The 14,211-nt window shown below is 43.2% G+C and overlaps 1 protein-coding gene and 1 long non-coding RNA gene across 2 annotated transcripts; one reads left to right on the forward strand and one right to left on the reverse strand.

Annotated features, from left to right (window-relative positions):
- Window positions 1-2,100: 2,100 nt before the first annotated feature.
- LOC137785360 (uncharacterized) lies at window positions 2,101-9,215 on the forward strand. The gene is made up of 3 exons (XR_011077496.1): window positions 2,101-2,184; window positions 5,376-5,525; window positions 8,862-9,215. It is a non-coding gene; the product is annotated as an uncharacterized lncRNA (long non-coding RNA).
- On the reverse strand, window positions 3,360-12,245 carry LOC137785359 (probable ribonuclease ZC3H12D). The gene is made up of 5 exons (XM_068576510.1): window positions 11,758-12,245; window positions 8,058-8,197; window positions 5,618-5,852; window positions 5,391-5,497; window positions 3,360-4,725 (listed from the first exon to the last, which is right to left on the reverse strand). Exons 1-5 carry the CDS (start codon window positions 12,174-12,176, stop codon window positions 3,812-3,814), a joined length of 1,815 nt encoding a protein of 604 aa, XP_068432611.1. The 5' UTR covers window positions 12,177-12,245; the 3' UTR covers window positions 3,360-3,811.
- Window positions 12,246-14,211: the final 1,966 nt, after the last annotated feature.

Below are 14,211 nucleotides of genomic sequence, written 5' to 3' on the forward strand. Positions count from 1 at the left end.
ATCCTTTGCGGCGGCAACATTTAAAGTGACGTTTCATTCTGCCGTTCACAAGAACAAACGATCATGAACAACAAAAACGCAGATCATGTAAATAATCGTTAGCATAACTTGGAAATACTTTCAATAATCAGTTAAACCGGCAGACAAACTACAAACGTGACATTGCTGTTGCTGAACAAGGCTGTAAAGCACGGGTCACTAACAGGCGGACCGTGGTCCGGGCCGTTGTGTCCGGACCCGGGACCAATGACTAATTAATAACTGAGAATTATAAAAAGTTGACAGAGCGCTAATATTTTAACCGGCGCAGCTTTTCCAGCCTTTGCGGTACTCGTTCAACGGACCAGGAAACACACCGACCAATCACGTGCATGTAAATCGCTCAACGGACCAGGAAACACACCGACCAATCACATGCATGTAAATCGCATCACGTGGGCCAATCAAATATGCGTATCTGGATAAGCGTCGCAGAGTCTTCAACCAGTCTTCAATCAGTCTTAAATCCGGGGTCTTTAACCAGTCCTCAGCCAGAGTCTTTTATCAGTCTTTGGCCAGAGACCTTTGCTACAGACAAAGCACAACTGTTTTGAGCAAAAGTATCGACTCACATCCGAAGTTAAGGAACAGAATCAAGAGGCAATATGATCAGAATCCTAACGCATTCATTCACTGTCCAACAATAATGTCAGAGACTATAGAGCTAAAAGAAGTGGTTTAATAACATATATAGTCCCTCAAACATATTTTATGAAATAATAATAATTATAATTTATATTATATTCATTTAATATGTATTTAATATTTGATATTCTCTCTCTGGTGTTAAACTGCAGCCTCGGCCCTCATTATTATATTTTACTTTATTTATAGAAGCTTTAATGTTAGAGTTAAACTGGACAAGCTCTTAAGTCTGACTTATGTTTTTGATAATCATCTTTTTAATCAACTATTACAATAAAACACTATCAAGTTGTGTGGTGTTTATACGGAAGCGCATTGCGGTCACTGGATAAAAAAAAATTAGACCCCTTTTCTCGTACTGACGACATCTTGATCTCGTAATTACGAGCTCTTGACAATCATTTACGCCTGGTGCTTTGTTACGCTTTGCCATATGACGTTGTTACCGTGCAACAGAAAAGCTGACATGGCTGACATGCATGATTGAGTTGTTGTTATTGTTTTTATGCTAGCATACAGGTAGTGTAGCTAACAAGGAGACTGACGATTGTTGATGAAGCAACAAAACGTGTATTTCCAGGAAACCGAGGAAATGGCCGAGCAAATGTCGCATGACAATGGTTAATGGGATTTTCTTTGAAAGCGAGGTGTTGCAAAGGCAAACATTGACCGAATGCAACTTGACAGCCATCTTCTTAGACGGTTCCGTTGCCTCAGCTGCTTGAGGATCGAGGATTTTTAACAGGTGACGCACAGTTCTTTGAGTCACTACCAAACCAGATTGGATGCATTTCAAATGCATGAATTTATATCCGTGAAGCATCCCGTGTGTCTGCATCTGCAGAAATAGAGCGACATCCAACATGTCAGACTGGGCTTTCCGCCTGAACAATTCTAACGTCTTGAGATGCCTGCGCAATGTTGACATACTAAATTTAATACCATCCTCATTTTTCAGAAACATAGTCTCAAACCGAGAAGGGAATAATAGCAGATTGTCGAGTAATCAAGGAAATTATGAAAGTAAAAAACTGTAATTATTAAAAATGTATAACATTTTCTTTTTCTGTATAGCCATTTTGATTTTTTAAGTATAACCATTCTATATTATCTTTTTTAACCATTGTAGGAATATATGTACTGTTTTAAGTACAGTTTGTGATTAGACCGTATAAAATGTGTAAGTTGCTATGTTATATAATCTTTTCCTATATTATATGTAATTGTAAAAAGCTCTCCTGTGTATTGAGTCCAGCAGCCAGTGTGACCATATTAGGCTACAAACTCAAACTCAGAGGCAAGCTCTAGGTCTGACCCTTGAAGAAAAGGAGGAGGGGTTAAGTGTGTCTGTGAAGTACCAATAAAAAAAATCTCAGCCTCACGATTTAGTGAGTGACTGAAAACAAACAAAGTTATGGTTCTTTAGAACAATTTAACCATTTCCCCTGTCCATTCACGGTGAGATACAGAAGTGACGACTGAATCTACCAAAGAGGCAAGGTAAGTATCTTTGGATGAAAACTTTGCAGTGTTAGTATAATGGTGTCAAACAGGTAGAGAGAAGGTGTAGACGATGCACGCACTCGCTATACGGGTTGAGACAAGTTACAGCCCACTGTAGGGACCTGACAGCACAGCTGTAAAACACCCTCGCCAAAACCTATAACTTAACTCGAAATAATCAAAAATCCTAACAATTTAGCCCGGTGCGAGATAAAAGACCTTAGACATTATACTCATATCGGATGAGGATTGTTATTTCCTCCGGGATCTCTGAGATAATAGTCAAAGGAGTGCCACCGTGTTAGGTAAATAGGTCTTGCCTTCCTATCCCCCCCTCCTACCCCCCCTGCCGCCTCCTCTCCTGGCAAGATCTCCGATCACGCTACAAGATTAACTGCGATACCGCCATCAAACCAAGAAGGTAATAATAGCAGATTAACTGCGATAGTGCCATCATTGCCACTGAGAGAGGATTTAAAGACGTTTCCTTTTTCTTTATCTTTTCTCGTAATTACAAGTTCAGGATGTCATAATTACGAGATCAGGATGTCGTAATTACGAGAAAAGGGGTCTAATTTTTGTTTTATCCAGTAAATGCAATGCACTCCCGTAGTTTCATAAACTGTTGTCTGCATATTTTTATGATCAGATTATAATCTGCATATAAACCATAACAACATAAAGGCATATGACATATTTAATTCAACAGGTTTGACACTGAACAGAGACAGTTTAGTAGCTTTGTACTCCCTTGGTTTCACTCTCATATTCCTTCGTTAATTTCTATTCCAACCTCGTTAATAAAGTAAAACCATGAACCAGGTCGTTGTTGTCTGGATGACGCAACACTCTGACGCAACACTGAGAGAAGACAGATGAAGTATTTAAGATGGACTACAATATTGTAGTTACACCGCTGCAGACAGACCGGCGTCACTAATATCGCCTGCTGTCACATCATCACTACGTCGCTTAGTGAAAGTGGAGTTGGATTCTCTCTAAACACTATGGTTGTCTTTTTCAAACTCCTCATGAATTCTCCTTACTGTCTTTCCTTTACCCTGTGAGGTCAAGGAAAGGTGCTTAGGGTTAGATGTTAGGTTCAGTGTCCATTGAAACCATTTTTGGATTTGAGGATTGATGAAGACACAAGAGCGATTTGAGTGCTTTTATTTCACAGGAATAGCAAATACACAGAATTCATATAAAAACAAATCAATGGCATTTATTTTTAGGTGCAGAACACTAAAATAGAGTTCCTCACTGAGGGCAACTTGAGAAAACAACACATGCTGCTTTAATAAACAATTTTTGCGGCTACAATAATAATGTACGTAGTGCATTGCACTTTTATATTAAAGAAATAACATTCGGCCTGTTACACTTTCAAGACTTCATCTGATTGAGTCACTTTTAATGCTGAAAATACAGGGTGAGTTTGGAAAGCGTCCAAGCACGAGTGATACTTCTGCCACGTAATAATCAAGAGAACTAAAAAAACATTCTCTTTTCTTTCTTTCATTTTTTCATTTTTCCCTTTGCTTCTGAGATGAGAACTGGGATGAGAACTCCAGTGTGGACTCAGTTTGAGTCAGAACTAATAAAAAAAAAGCGCCTTTCTAATCTAGAAGGAGATGTTGCTGGTCCTGTAGTTCTGGATGAGAGAAATCAGTTCCGTCATGTCTGAGATGTGAGGGTAAGCGTTCATGACATGCTCCACCATGGTCTGAGGAAAGAGGGTGGTCAGCTGGCTCCTCAGGGCCTTCCTCTGCTCACCTGGCGGGTTTTTTTCTCGGCTTTGCACCCAGGGGTCCCTTGGCAAACTGTGGCTTTGTCTGTAACAGGGCTGCCTCCAGAACTTCTTCTCTGAAAAGGGGCCAGGATGCATCCCTTTCTGTGGAGGCAGAGCAGGGCAAGAGCCCCACGCCGGCTGTTGGCCCATCCTCGTCTCCTGGTGGCCGCACCTGTATTGGCTGCAGGCAGGGTGTTCACAGGGCAACGAGCCGTTTTGATGAGGGTAGTAACCTCCACCGCACAAGCAGGGCCTCTGAGTGTTCCCGCCGAAGGACCCTGAGAGAGAGTAGTCGTCGTGGCTCAGGCTGTAGCTGGCCACTCCGCTGCTGAAGCTGTGTTGAGGACGCTCCAAGCTGTAGGGAGCATCCTGGATGTAGAGCCTGGACATGAAGGTCTCCATGGAGCCGAAAGCCTCGTCCACTTCTGGGCTTGGGCAGAGGTGAAGGCTCGTGTTTGGTTGGCTTCTTGGGCTGCCGGCATCCCTGACATAGATGAACTGCTCGCTGGGCGAAGCCCTGTGGGATTGATCCTCTAGGCTCAGGGGCGGAGGGGTGGACGAAGTGTATCTGAGCTCCGGCTGATACGCAGCTGGGTGGCAGTGTGTGTCCTGGAAGCTCGATTTGGGAGAGAAGTTCTTGGCTTTGTCTCTCAACGACCTCAGCTCATCGGCCACAGACAGTTGCGATTGGTTGGCCCGCTCCGGGTGGTAGAACTTGCACTTGACGCCGTAGGTACACTTCTTTCCTAATAGAATGAAAGAAGAGGTTGTTCATGGGCTTCACACACAAAAAACAGCACAGCCCTATTCGTTTTATCAATCAGCAAGGTATTTTGCATCAATTGTCCCAAAGATTTTTTTAACCAATGGATCATGAAAAAAAAAAATCCACTTCAAACAAAGAGGCAAAATTAATTGATCTGATGACTGGCAAGCAGTTTGGTTTGGATATCCATGTTGACCAAAGGTTGCCCATGGGTTACCTGGCTTTCATGAGTCCTGGCTTTTTATGATTCCCTCTTTCCCTTTCATGTCACCAAAAGGGTCACCGTTTACTTGTCCAAAGAATAACATCCTGGAGTGGCACACCATTTTGTCCATTTGTTTGTTCCTAGATGATGTCTGCTCATAACACCCTGAGTTTTCATATTATTACGACTTATATGTTTAGCTTATGACCAACATACCTTCAAAAAGCACCACATTCCCATCAGCCTCGGATTATGTAATTAAGGCAGAGCTGTTAGCGTGGCTGTGGCTCTTGTTTCCAAGTGAACCAATGGTTGTGATGCAATGGAATGTAAAATGCGTTGCTGGCTGTCATTGTCATGGGTTTTAACCCCCCTTACAAGGAAGTCTAACCTCAGCGCTTGTGTTTTTGTGTTGGCTGAAACAGAAGAGTAAAACCAACCATAAGGACAGTGCTGCAACTTGTTGTCCAGGGTCCACGACTTCTTCTGCAGAAAATCATCAATGGTGGGACCATTTCTACCCAGAGGATCGTCGGGAGGCATAAACCTGCACCAGCACAGGGACAAATATGAAGGTCAGGCGACGTCAGTTACATGTGTGAAAAGGGGAAGACCTCTCTTAAAACATGTGTGCAGAAGAGTTGTGGACAGCCGTCATCAGACTTACTTGTCATTAGCGAAGGTGTACATCAGCAGCCGTTCCTCAACAAACTTCTTCCACTGGGGATTCTCCGTCTGCAGGTCGCGGTAGTTGTCGTTGGACACGATGATGCCGTCAGAGTCGACGGCCAGCTTGATGATGTAGCGGTCGTCGTAGCACACCACCCTCTTGCCGTTCACGCAGCGCGACGGCGTGTACACCAGGATCTTCCTCCTCTCCAGCTCATGGAGGACATGCTGATCTGAGAAACATGAATATTTTTTAAAGTCAGAAATGCTATATAAATGAGTCCCAGCATGCATCCCTCTTCCATGACCAGAAGATAATGGCCGACGTCATAGGCGGGGAAAGCCTAACTGCTGGTGTCGGGTGAACAGCATTATCCCATGAATAATGGACCAAGATGCACTTTTATGTATCAAGGATTGGCGTTGTGTTTCAAATGAGCAGCCAACGATGTTTGACAAAACTGATGTTTTACTGAGGCAGGTGACCTGCACTTGGCAGCACACATGAGCCTTTATCTTTGTATCCTTGTTGTGATAGTGAGCTTTACACCGCGACCATAAAAGGGTTGAGACTGCATTTGGCACCGAGGGCGCTTCCTTGTAGCCTGATGACGCTGATCGCTTTCAGAAAAGAAGATGTCTGTTGCCGACTTGCTCAGACATGAACACAATACTGGATTTATGTTTTCATAGTTACACTTCCTTATTGTTTGATCAGTCAACCGTTGAAAGTTCAAAACTTGTTTTTCCGCCAAACCCCATTGAAATCCCCTGTGAAGAATTGGGCTGCCAAACAGGAGGAAGATAACCGAGTAGCATGTGACATGCCAGAGAAGTTAGGAATATTTTCCTGATTTCTGTGATAAGTAATATGAGCTGAGCTATCTCCCGCTCATGTCAGCTCTGTCTCAATATTTTGAAAGATAGTAAGTGTTGTGTCTTTGTGTTTTGGCTTCTACCTTTGCGTCCAATTATTCAAACCAATCTGACCACTTTGCTGATCGACTTCATGATACCGACAGTAGTCATGAACCGCATTACAGTGGATTTGTCCCTCAAAAGTCTTTGAGTTGGACTGGTTTTCTTCAAAACACTCTTAATATATGTCTAATGTACTGCACACACTGCATGTCACAACCTCTGATGGTGAGATTACGCTCAGCTGGGTCATCATAGCAACAGAACTGTGGGAAGTAGGTGAACAAGTGGAAGCTAATCAATATTGATTCAATCCTTGTGTATGCTGCGAGAAGGATTATCACCCGAGCATTTCCCCTCCGTTCAAGTGGAGCGTTTTAGTCCCGGTCAGCTTCATGTTTTGTTTTTTTAATTGGCCGGCCGACTTGGAGTGAATCAGCTTTTCAGTGAACCAAACTGCACGTTTTTTGTTGATGACGTCATGTCACCGTTATGCCCAGAGTTTAAATCTCGTGTACAAGCATGTTTATTTTAAACGCCAATGTTTTTTTATTCTAACCAGAACTACCTAGTTTTGTTGCTGAAACCTGACCGGCGAGACTTTCATGCTGAAGGTGCTGAAGACTGCGACATCAAAAAGCTGATTCACTGCGACATCGTGGAGCATTTTAGGCAAAGAAATGTTATCTCAGGAGTTGGTAGAGACCAAAAAGCTGACTAAAAAAGGAAAGTAAATAATGGACCAAAACACGAATCAAAATGAATGGTAATGTTGCTTTGTGTCTGCTGGATGTGTAAAAAAATGTTTTATGCAAACATGCTTGCTAAAAGGACTTTATTTGTTAGTTTTATTACAAAATGTCCCAAAGTCAAATTGTTGCAGCTTTAAAATGCAAGTGATATCGATGTGTTGCTTGAATAAGCAAAGTTGGCGGGGGTTTGTGCTCTCGGAGGGACCTTCTAATTTGTGTCAAAGTTCCTGAACGTTGCCTGATAGATTCTGGGTCCCACACTAGGAATATGTGTCCGTCGCAGAGGAACTGAGCCTGTAACAGCCTGTAACAAAGCTACGAGCAGCGTAAAAAGCCTTGATAATCAAATCTGGCGCTGCGAGTGAATAGTAAACTTGTCTCTGTAGGCTGCATAAGATTGTTGAGTCAGTTGTTGCAATCATAAACGAGGCTCAAATTCTGGTCGGTCCTGATTGGCAGTGCTTCAATACGACATTGTTTGTTTTTTCGACACAACTTCCTCAACCAGGTTCTTGTGGCACCATATGCCACAGCCCCATTCAGCCTATTGTCTATAAACCACCTGCAGCTGTTATTATACAATAGGGCATCACGATTGGGTGAGGTCAGCCTGAAGGCAAAGAATGTGCACACAAACCGGACCAAACTGGGCCGAAAGCGAGCAACAGCAACATGGCAGGCTTGTGACGTTTTCCTTTCTGACTGACCTCACCACAGAATAGACAGACCGGGCGGCAGCGCCACCCCCGCCCAGTCAGGTGACCTCACCTGTGATGGGCGCCTCGGGCCGCGGTTGCTCTTTCCTCCACAGGGGAACGAACACGGTGATGTCCCGCAGCCCTTTGTCCCAGAACCAGTTCACCGCCAGCTGGAGGCCCTTACACGAAAACACCTTCTTGTTGCCATGGCTACAAAGACAGAGAATCCAGAGTCAACAAAAAAAAAACTTCTTTTTTTGTATTTCCGTCCAATTGTGCACACGCGGGCGCGCACACACCTCCATTTCCAGGATGTAGATGTGTCGCAAGGAACAGTTCTCTAAAACCCCAACCCAATAGCGCCTCAGTAAAATATCAGTTTTGTAAAACATTGTTGGCTGTGCCAACACTTGATACGTACTAGTACACCTTTGTTCATTATCTATGGGAGATGTTCACCCGACACCAGCAGTTAGGCTTTCCCCGTTGGACATTATGGAAGAGGGATGCATACTCATTCATATACCATTTCTGACCTTTTTTTTTGATCAATTTGTACTCCATGAGCTGGAGAGGAGGAAGATCCTGGGGCTGGTTTTTCAAAAGTAATCTGATCAGATTACGGCTATCAATTGGATCAAATCTTGAAAATGTGTTTTTCAAAAGAAAAAAAAAATTCAGAAATTGAATTGGATCACGTAATCCAATCTTGTTGTTGATCCGGATCAAACCTTGAGTTTGGGTTTTTCAAAACTTTATGATAGGAATTAGCATTTTGATCCAATTTTTTGCAAATAATACAAGATTTATAGCATGCATTTTACAGTATTTATATGTATAGATCAATTTCACTTGAATTTATTCTTAATCTCAGCCCTGTAATCGAGGGAGAAGATCAATCACAAGTGGAGCCAGAAGGCCTAGTTCCCACAGGACCCCCAAAGCACCCAAAGACTCCTATAAGGTACTTATGCAAAAAGAGACTAAAAGGGCAGAAGTACAGATCCATCTCGCAGAGGAACAGCTTAGTCTTGCCAGTTCAATTCAATAAATCTTTGTTTGAAACCTGTTTGAAACACCCATATTATTTATTTGTTGTAGGTCTCAGATGAGCAGACTACCTGTTTCCAAGAAATGGACAATGGAGAGGGATGTTTATATTGTTTGTTTGCTGTTCCGATCAGTCCTGTTTTCTGTTCAAATAAAGCATATTTGAGTGACCCCACACTATTCTATCTGTTGTTCTTTACATAGCTACATTGTGATAGTCGCATTTAGACCACAGGTAATCCAGATTTTGTAATCCTGAACAGTTTGAATCGGATCAGAATAATCTAATCTAACATTGCTTTAAAAAACCCAGCATGAAAATAAAATGGATTATGTGATCCTGGATAGGAGAAAAAGAGATTTCCAAATCTGAATCAGTCTAATCCAGATTAAAACTTTTGAAAAAACAGCAACTAGTGTACACGCCGTCGGGCTGCGTGAACGGCAAGATGGTTGTGTGCTACGACGACCACTACATCATCAGTCTTATTAAAAACAAAGTCTTGTTGTGAATTAAAGTGCCTTACAAATCAAGGGCAACTTTATTTAATTTTTTTATTGTGAAAATAAAATTCTTAAAAACATTAATATTTGTCATCATAATATGTGTCATCAAAATCCAGGTGAGAAATTAAAAGAGAAAAAACAAGGCTGGTGCTCATTTTATCCTTGAAACATGCCACTTCCCGAAAGACCTTAAAAAGTATTCAATGAAACAAAGAGCATGAGCAACTTGAAAGTCATCACCCCCCCCCGCCCCCCCCTCGACCCCCCGCCTCCATACCCGAATGAAAACTGACTGTAACGCTCGCACTCCGAGGGATGTGCTGAAGAGTTGCTGCTGGAGTAAACAGCTGTTTTGACTGCCAGAGAAAGAAAAAGCTGCGTGCGTTTGAACGCCTGTAGTTTCCCTTCTCTCTGTTAGCAGGAAGTGGTGAGGCCCTTTGAATACAACAGGGACCAAAGGCAAGGCTTGGCGTGAGTTTTTTGGGGAATCTGAATACAGGTCTATCTTGCAGAACTGTATTGGCGTGTTGTAAAGCCGACTTTGAATGACGTTTCCTAGATCATTTCTACGTGCAGCCTGAGGCTCTCTGTCAAACCCCATGTCATAAGAGACTCAAGCTTCATTATTTGCACGGGTTTCCCGGGTGACACAATGAACCCACCGGAGACGCATGTTGGGCTGTGAACCAACTGTCTGACATTCATAAGGACTTTTAATATGTACTTACTTAAAAAAAATATATTATTTTTTGTTTTTGCAATTTTTATTTGTAAACGCTGATATGAGTCATAGGAAATGTAGAAGGCAGGGATTTTTGGCAGTTGAGCAATCAGAGGGGCTTAAAGTCGGGATCATCTCAACCTGTTTTTTTTTTTTTCAACCTGTCCCTCACAAGTCCCCTCAGCTCAGTCAGAAATGAGAGATTAAAGAAATCCGGTGAGGCAATAGAGTGAATATTTCCCAGCAGACCAGGACAACTAGCAAACTTTGAAGAGGCCTGTACAGGGAAGTGGAGCTTAATGACGGATTCCACGCCTGAGGCCAACCACACACACGACTGCCTCGCCTGGGAACAAAGGTGTTACAGTAAACACTCTCTCCCTCTTCTTCCTCTTTAATCTCACTTTATGCCCTTACAGGAATATGTGTGGTGGAAACATTGCTCTTTGTTTCTCCCTTTTGAATTTACAGTGTGTCCTCGGCCTACTTGACACACTATTTGTTTGAGCAAATGCAGATTCAGGACTTCCTTGTCACCACTGTGGGTCAGGTAAAAGTTGGCGAGTGTGAGATTAGACGCTAATAATATTGCAAGACCCGCCGGATGAGAGATCAAAACGGCTCGGAATGTGACTGGACACCCAAGCCCTTCACTTTCTTTTGAGCCATTCAGGCACAACGTCACATTAAAGTGAGTGCACTGGGAGGAGAAGGGAAAAAAAGAAGCAAGTTGTGTTTTCACATCCCACACCTTTCAAAGGGAAGTGTGCTGCGATCAATTCTGTGAAGTGAAACATAAGTTGACCCAAATAGGGATGCTGTCATATGAAAAAATAAAATAAAATGTTGACACTAAAATAGAGCTGTTGTTCTGTTCCTTTTTTATTTTATTGTATTATGAAGTGAATGCACATCTGTCACAACTGAGGGAAGTATTCTATTTTTTCCAGGAAGAAAAAAAAAGAAAGGAAAGAATGTTTGTGTAAATATTTTACATGACAAAGATAGATCTTAAGGCGTAAGGCGTTTGGTACGCCTTACGGGATGAGTTACAGCAGCTCGAGCGTGATTCTTGAACCAATATATTGGCCCAAGAATTAAATGCCAGCGAGACAACAGCTGAAAGAAACTTGGTGCATTTGCTCAAATATCATACTCAAACAGTATTGAGATACATCTTATCCCACTTCATACTAGCACTTAGGTATACTTGTTTTACAACTACAGTTGCAGATTTTGCAAATCTTGATAAACCTTGAAAATATTTACAATGTATCAATATAGATTCCATTACATGTAAAGCTATACGTTAACAAGAATTAAAATGATTCAAATAATTAAAGGCATCAGTTAATCTTAGGAGGATCATTCTGCCTTACAAATACTTTTGATAATTTATTGAGTATTCTGCTGATAATATTTCTTCACTTTTACTCAAAGTACTGTACTAGTAAAAAAAATGTAAAAAGACAGAGGTTGTTTGTGGACTCACCTCATGGCCACGTTGCTTCCATCGATAACCACTGGTCTGAACACAGCGACAGGCTCTCTCTCTGGTCCGGTTCTGGGTAGACTGGGACCAGGGCTGCAGCCCCTCGACACCAGCTTGGGGCTGTTGGGGACACTTTCTTTGCCGCTGCGAGTGTGGCAAGTCTTGATCAACTCCTCCAGGATGTCGTTGGTCTGGGCGTCATGGTGCAGACTCTCCAGCACCCGTAGGATGTCGCTGTGCGAGTACCCCAACTTGAGAAACCGTTCCACCTTGGCGTGCTGCTGCATCTGGTGGTCCATAGCGGACCCTGATCCAGAACGGGTGCTTCCTCTGCTCTGCCGTACTCTGGTCTGGTCCAGCTGGGGGACTGTTCCTCTCCTCGGCTTCTCACTCAGTTCAGCATTCTCACTTGTCAGCATATCCGTGTCAACAACCTGTGTGTGTGTGTGTGTGTGTGTGTGTGTGTGTGTGTGTGTGTGTGTGTGTGTGTGTGTGTGTGTGTGTGTGTGTGTGTGTGTGTGTGTGTGTGTGTGTGTGTGTGTGTGTGTGTTGAGAGCAGTTCACAGGTGTCACAAAAAAAGATAGAGGCCAAGTCAAATTTTCTGTCACCGTAAACACAGGAAACAGGGGAGGGGTTTGGCAGATTTTGGTTGATCTGAATCTGCTCTGGTTATCACAACATCATGACTTTCACGGCTGATGTCATGGTAGTTAAAAAAGACCCCTGACTCTCAAACACAACAACAGTACCTGAGGGTTCTGTACTGATCTAATTTGACCTCCGGTGCCACTGAGGTCCTGGACCAAAAACAGACATGAATGGAGCTGATATGGCGCAAGGGCTATTAATGGCCCGAGCCTCACCCCATTCCACACACTCACGTGTTTTATTGCTTGTTCTGGAAATCCCCCCTGCCCTTGCACTTCATGACCAAAGACAAAGATCACACTTTGAAAGAGACCGTTGGGTGACTCAACCCGCTTCTCCCCATTTAGCGAGTACAGACCTTGAACAAACCGAACCCCTTCTTCTTCTTCTTCTTCTTCTTCTTCTTCTTCTTCTTCTTCTTCTTCTTCTTCTTCTTCTTCTTCTTCTTCTTCTTCTTCTTCTTCTTCTTCTTCTTCTTCTTCTTCTTCTTCTTCTTCTTCTTCTTCTTCTTCTTCTTCTTGTGTCAACAACTGACATTCAAAGTGTGAGCGAAAACAAAATATGTTTTTGTTTTGGAACCGGAGGCAGCCTGCTCTCTGCTCCTCTCTGCTGCTTCATTCCAAACCCACATCCTGCTGCTGCTGAGGTGACAGTTCAGTCTGATTAACAAGCTGCAAACGAAAAGGACTCCAAACTCCAGCAACCTTTGTTCCCCCCCGCCCCCCCCGCCCCCCCACCCCACCCCTCGCCCCCCCAATATACCTGTCTCTCACAATCTGTAACACAACAAGTCAAGACAGGTCGGGACGAGACCTCCGACAGTAGTAACATACGGTTATCACAAACACTGCAGCTGCATTTCAAGGGTCTGGTTCTGTACTTACACTCAACAGGTGGTGGTGGATCCGTGTCTCTCCCCCGCTGTGTGTGTGTGTCTCTCTCACTTTATGAGAGTGTGTGAACTGTACTCACTCAGTCAGTCAGTCGGTGAGTGGCTCTGAGAAGCAGACCTGTCTGTGTGAAGCTGCTCTTATTACTCATTGGAGGAAGTGACTGCTCGCTACTGAGAAAAAAAGAAAAAAAGAGCAAGGAAGAGAACACTCTGTGAATTAGTGACTACTTCCTCATCAGGTCTGATCTGGGCGCTGAAGCGGTTATTTGAACCTTCTTTGTGTGTGCGTGTGTGCGTGCGGGCGTGCGTGCGTGCGTGCGTTGTAGTGAACAATAAATGCTGACTGTGACAAAGCAGTATGCAGCACCTGACAGCAAGCAATCGTTTGTACACATTTTAGTTTTTGTGAAGATTATACAGAAAGGACAAGTTGGCTTTAGAGAGGGAGGATATGGATACCATACTCTCATACTTGTGATACTAGCAATAATATTTGCTCAAGAGGGAACCGGATAACAAGACGGTTAAGATGTCCCATCTTTTCAAAGGTCACACGGATATCACATGAACAAAGACAGCCGTTCGGACAGGGGGTGAAGGATTGGGTCATGTTTGCTTCAACAACACCTGAATCTACCCCACCCACCTAAAGGCTTACATTCACCTTTGATCATATTCCTGACATCTGGGATTCTTTTTCTTTTTATGTTGCTGCCATTATTATTTTGGATAATCCCAAAACCAAGAACTGGGGCTGAGGCTGGGTTCAGTCAGGGGAACTGAAGGGATCAAAGCAGAGCTTGTGCCAGGTATTTATGCTCACACCCATTTACTAGACCCCAGAACCTTTGGATAGAATCGACCCACATATACCCAAAAATACAAATACAGGGGCCGACATCATGGCAAGGAA

The sequence above is a fragment of the Clinocottus analis genome, unplaced genomic scaffold (assembly GCF_023055335.1).
Source record: "Clinocottus analis isolate CAN_PGR_092001 unplaced genomic scaffold, fCliAna1.0.p SCAF_15, whole genome shotgun sequence".
Lineage (NCBI taxonomy): Eukaryota > Metazoa > Chordata > Actinopteri > Perciformes > Cottidae > Clinocottus > Clinocottus analis.

Excerpts from the sequence above, each read along its gene's own strand:
- LOC137785359 (XM_068576510.1), bottom strand. The coding sequence starts at position 12,176 with ATGCTGACAAGTGAGAATGCTGAACTGAGTGAGAAGCCGAGGAGAGGA. Across the intron at positions 8,198-11,757 it reads GGAAGCAACGTGGCCATGAG|CCATGGCAACAAGAAGGTGT; the intron begins GTGAGTCCACAA and ends CTGTCTTTGTAG. Across the intron at positions 5,853-8,057 it reads GCCCGAGGCGCCCATCACAG|ATCAGCATGTCCTCCATGAG; the intron begins GTGAGGTCACCT and ends CATGTTTCTCAG.